The sequence below is a fragment of the Triticum aestivum genome, chromosome 1D, assembly GCF_018294505.1.
Source record: "Triticum aestivum cultivar Chinese Spring chromosome 1D, IWGSC CS RefSeq v2.1, whole genome shotgun sequence".
NCBI lineage: Eukaryota > Viridiplantae > Streptophyta > Magnoliopsida > Poales > Poaceae > Triticum > Triticum aestivum.
In genome coordinates this window covers 401111983-401117079 of record NC_057796.1, presented here as the reverse complement: position 1 = coordinate 401117079, position 5097 = coordinate 401111983, and the positions used below count along the sequence as shown (strand labels likewise).

Sequence of the window (5097 nt, the reverse complement as noted above, 5' to 3'; positions counted from 1 at the left end):
GTGCGTTATTTATGAAGAAGCATACCTCAAATTTCCAGACGAGCCACTTGCCGCCCTTGACGAACTCGGACTTGGTCTTGTCGGCGACGAAGCTCCCCATGAAATCCGCGCACGACTCCGGCGCCGCCCTCGCCACCCGGTAGTTGAACCACTCCTCGTAGTCGCCGCACTCCTTGGCTCCAACTGTCCCCACTTTTATCTGCAAATCAGAACACGCACCGCCGGTCCACCCATCAGATTCGCCATTTTTGCTCGCAACCCCGGCGGACCCTCTTGAGCTAGCGTCGCTTGCACCAGGCTCACCTTCTTGAGTATGACCTTCTCCTTGTACCGGTCGTCGAGCTGGAGCTTAGTCTTGGCCCTGCCGGCCCTCTCCTCGACGGCGGGCCCGCCCCTGGGCACCACGGCGCCGGAGTACACCACCCCGAACGACCCCTCCCCGATGCGCTCGCCCACCACGAAGTCGCTCATCTTCAGGCTCCGCCGCCCCAGCAGCGTGTCCAGCGCCTGCTGCAGCGGCGCGAACACGTACGTGTCCACCGCGCCGCTCAGCACCCCGGGCCGCGCCGTCAGGTACAGCCACGTCACCGCCACCACCCCAAACAGCGCCCACCGCTCCGCCTCGTTCATCCCCGCCGTCAGCTCCTCCATCCGGGACAGCGCGTCGTCCGCCACGCGCACCGCCGGGCTGGACGCGTCCAGGTGCAGCGCGCTGAGGAGCTCGTCCGGGATGGCGTCCACGGCCGCGCCGACACCGTCCGTCGCCGAGTCCGGCGCGCTCGTCAGGGCCCCGTCCGGGACGACGAGGGCCGCGTTGGCATTGGCCGCTTCGCCGGCCAGAGGCGAGCTCAGGAGCCCGTCCGGGACAGCCGCGCCGGCGCCGGCGCCGATGGATGCCGCATCGCTGGCGGCCGGGTCGGACGAGTCCGCCTGCAGCGACCTCTTGAGCTCGGTGAAAAGGTCACCCCAGCCATCGGTGCCCGTGTCGCTGACCACGGTCGCCACCACCGGGTCGGGCCTGCCCAGGTGCAGCGCGCCGCTGAGGAGCTCGTCCCCCGCGCCGCCGTCGGTGGGCGCGGCACCGCACCTGATCAGCCGGTGCCTGGCACCGTGCGGGTGGAGCAGCGCATGGTGCTTGTTGGCGAAGGTGGGCGGGGGCAGGAGGGAGGAGGAGGCCATGGAGAGGATGGCGCGCCTCTCATGGGAGGAGGTGGAGGCGCGCGTGTTTGAGAGGTGGAGGTGAGCAGGCTGAGCTGAGCCGAGCTGAGGCTGCGGAATGTGCTACGTGGCGGGCAGGGGCTTGCAGGCACGCGCGGATGGGATAACGATGGGCCGAGCGACAAAACAATGGGCCAGCGAGTTATATCGGGCTTCGGCCCGAGGCCGATTCTAGCCTTTCGATTGGGCTTTTCAATTTCCTCTAAAAAAAGGGAAATTTTGAAGCAGACAGTTTAGCAATGTTTTCATTATCTCTAGATTTTGGTAGACAATTGTGGCTAGTTTCACCACATGACTTTGTAACAATTCCTCCAAACTTATTTGCTGAATAACGCGTGAAGAGGTTTCTCAAGAAAAGAAAATCCTCTAAAGAACGGATTGAACTTTTCAATTTTCGATTATATTACTATAAAAGGTCCTTTTGCAATATTTATGAAGCTAAATGCTGTGTTCCAATTCCAACTACCAAATCATGGCCACTTCTTTCCACGTACGCCACCTACTAAAATAGCACTTCCTCGGAGTGCTGTATCTTTGCTGTCTCGAGGGAGGACGATTCTTTCTGGCTGGGTGCTCGTCCTCCTCCTCCTACTTCTTCTTCCCTTTGTCTTCACGTTTCAGAAATCCGCCCGCCCGCTATAGAGGCACCGTGCTATGCTATCGCGCAGAAGCCCACGAAGAATCTCTGAAGAAGAATTTTTTTTGTGTGCACATTTCTCTGAAGAAGATTTTGACAACGAGAGAGGTGTGTCTGCTTGTTCTTCATTTCCTGTCTTTGCTTGCTGCTTTGGAATTTCATAGTGCCATTTTTCAGAACCTTCCTACTGTTTTGCATCAAATTTGTCCATGAATGAGCCTGACTTCCTCTCTCTCTCTCTCTCTCTCTCTCTCTCTCTCTCTCTCTCTCTCTCGGTAAAGGTAGTCCAGGATCTACATCAGCATTCCGGATTATATAGTTCGACTTTGTTCTCTGAATGCAATTGATGAAGAAACATCCTAGAATGAATGACCAATTCAATAACTTTTCGCTCAATGGTTGTCATAAGCAGTTGACCTACTGCTAGACCTCTGGCCAATTAAGCATTTCTTTTATTTTTTAAATTAATTTTGACCAATTACTGATTCCAGGATCCGTTTGTTTCGCAACCAATTTGTCCAAAATTTTAGAACCAAGTGCAGTAGTCTAGCGGCATGTCCTGGATGCACCTCCCTCTGTACTAATTTGCTCATGAAGTTCTCTCTCTCTCTCTCTCTCTCGGTAAAGGCATTCCAGAGTGGTTACTTTGCAGGTTGAAATGCACGCTCTGATCTCTATGCACTTGATGAAGAAATATCCTACTGCCACTAGAATGAGATGACCAATTCCATAACTTACAGATCAAGGGTTGCCATAAGCAGTTACCTAATGGTTGACCTCCGAACCTTATGGCCATTTTTTTCTTTTTTTCGAAATGGAGGATTACCCCCGGCCAATGAAGCATTACTTTGAGTTTTATTATTATTTTGACGAACCACTGGTTCGTGGTTCGAAATGGACATCGCATCTTCTTTCTTCGTACTAATTCAACCAATTCGGTGAATCTAGGTAGTACCTGCTCTCCACCCATCGTTTTTCAGCTTCCAAGAAGAAGAGAAACAGGGGCGGCGACGACGATGCCGGCCGGGGGCACCAAGACGCGGTTCGGCCGGTGCCCGTACTGCCGCGCCATGATCTGCCAGAGCACCGCCGCCGCCATCTACTACTGCACCAAATGCCGCACTCCCATCCGAGGTGCGCCGCATAATCACTGTGCGACACATGCGCGCCGTTGAGTTCTGCTCTAATCTGCTTCGGTTCTGTTCTGCCTCTCTCCGCAGGCAAGAACACGGAGCCGACGGACGATGAAACGGACAACACTCTCAGCAGTCTGGAGATCCTCTCGGCCGTCGACACCGAGTCGGTCTTCTCCGACGAGCTCGAGGGTTCCTCTACGCAGCCTTCAGTCATCGACGTCGACGGCGACCAGCCGCCCTTCTCGTGCGGCTACAACTCCAACTCCGATGCCAACAGCCAGGGGATTGCGGCTGCTTCCTCGCCGTCGCCGTACAGAGGCTTCGGTTCACCACGGGCCGGCCAACCTCGGAGCAATAGCTGCGTATCTCGGGGCGTCGAAGACGGCCGCGTCGGCTCGGATGGGCAAGACGAGGTTCGAGTCGTTCGACCGGTGAACAGTCGCGTCGATGCGCTCCGGGCGTCGTCTCGGCGGACGAGGCGGGCGTCGAGTGCTTCAGACCCGAGCATTCTGCGTCGACGGGACTTCTCTGTCCCGGACCCCGAGGAGGCGCCAAGGAACGCGTCGTCCGGGCAGCAGCTCCGGCAATCGGCGCTGAGCTCTAGGGAGCTCCGGACGTCTGCCAGCGTGTCCGCTGTCACGGCGTCGCCCCTGACGGACCCGGCGTTCCAAAGGGACCTGCTGCACGCGCTGGACAAGCTCCGGGGCATGATCGCCAACATCGAGCTGCAGCCGCGGTCGACGAGCGGCGGGAGCGGGGCGGTGACGCGGCGCGACACTCGTTTGTTCCGGCGGCTGGAGTCGCGGCTCGCCGAGGAGCTTCCCGCCGAGAACGCGGCGGCACGTGGCCCGCGCCAGAACGGTTACTCGAGCACCGGCTCCGCCTCGTGGTCGTCGTCGACGTCGTCGTCCAACAGCCACGGCGAGCGGCGCGCGGCGAGGCCGCGGAAGAGGCGCCAGTGCCTCCCGGTCCTGGGGGGCGCGCCGTTCGTTGTCTGCGGCGGGTGCTCCGAGCTTCTCCATGCGCCCACGTCGGCGGTGCCGTCGAGGAGGAGGGGAAACATCATCAGGCTGCGGTGCGGCGGGTGCGAGGAAGTGCTCGAGGTGGCGCTTCCCGCGGCTGCGGGTATCGCTGGCCCCGCGCGGCAGACGAGCGGGGTGTCCGGCTCGGGTGAGCTGGAACGCGCGGCGGGCAGGAGCGGCGGTGCCGGTGCGCAGCAGGTGCCGTTGCTGCTGCACCGCGCGCTGGGGTACGACTCGATGAGCCAGCTTCTGCAGAGCCGGCGGTACTGAAGTGCTGAGAGATTTTGATTTTTGAGCGAGCTTTTTACAGGTTCTTTTTCACTAGTGGTTCCAAGGCAAATCTAGCACTTGGTACTGGTAACTGACCTTTGTGTGTTGTGGCTCAATTGTTACATGTACAAACGTGATTCTTCTGTGTTTTTTTATGGCGCATGAAAACAGATTGGCGTCACCACAAAATCCAAGCTTTTTTTTAGTCTCCGAGGCCTCCTTCGGTTCGAAGGAATTTTATAGAAAAACATAGGAACAAAGATTCAGAGAAATTTGTATAGATGCATTCGGTTTGTAGAAAACACGCATGGGGATTTCGTAGGAATACTATTCATTTTTTTTGAAGGAATCTACAAATTCACTCAAAGCTCATTTTGTGCGTAGAAAGAGGCAAGACAATTCTTTAGATGTCAAATTCCATCCTATCAACTTCCTATACTATTCCTAAATCCTACATTTTGATTTCCTCCAAACCGAATGAGGCCTAAGACTAGATCAAAAAAAAATCCGAAATTACATTTGAGATGATCTTAGCTGGAGTTGCCTAAAAACAAGTGTTTATTGCATCCCAGATCTTCCAGAGAAAGAGCGGTATCATGAAAGTATGGAGTGACTCGGGGATGTGTGTTGGGAAGTTGGTTTTGTAAATAAGCTTGATGTCATTGCAGTTTGGTCTGATGCGAATTGTCCTCCAAATAGCTTTTGCCTTGGGGCACATGGAACATGTGTAAGCATTTCTGTGTGGTGCAGGCATCTGAGACACTTGTCTGGCTGTAGGATGGTTTTTCGGTGTAGGTTTTTGCAAGTGTTCAGT

General features: G+C 56.0%; 2 protein-coding genes across 3 annotated transcripts in view; one reads left to right on the top strand and one right to left on the bottom strand.

Moving 5' to 3' along the window:
- The window catches only part of LOC123182372 (serine/threonine-protein kinase STN8, chloroplastic), a 4117-nt gene extending 2866 nt beyond the window's left edge, over positions 1-1251 (bottom strand). The window contains exons 1-2 of the mRNA XM_044594913.1: positions 304-1251; positions 26-199 (exon numbers count right to left, since the gene is read on the bottom strand). Coding sequence (XP_044450848.1) covers positions 26-199; positions 304-1179 — 1050 coding nt within the window. The 5' untranslated portion in view covers positions 1180-1251. The remainder of the gene's footprint in view (positions 1-25; positions 200-303) is intronic.
- Positions 1252-1774: 523 nt separating this feature from the next.
- LOC123171186 (uncharacterized) lies at positions 1775-4407 on the top strand. 2 transcript variants are annotated; one of them, XM_044588801.1, is made up of 3 exons: positions 1775-1963; positions 2804-2989; positions 3076-4407. In XM_044588801.1, the coding sequence occupies exons 1-3, from the start codon at positions 1873-1875 to the stop codon at positions 4281-4283; spliced, it is 1485 nt and encodes a 494-aa protein (XP_044444736.1). In that variant the 5' UTR covers positions 1775-1872; the 3' UTR covers positions 4284-4407. The 2 variants fall into 2 exon arrangements, with proteins under 2 accessions (XP_044444736.1, XP_044444741.1); XM_044588806.1 differs by having other exon boundaries at positions 1775-2989.
- The last annotated feature ends 690 nt before the right edge of the window (positions 4408-5097 follow it).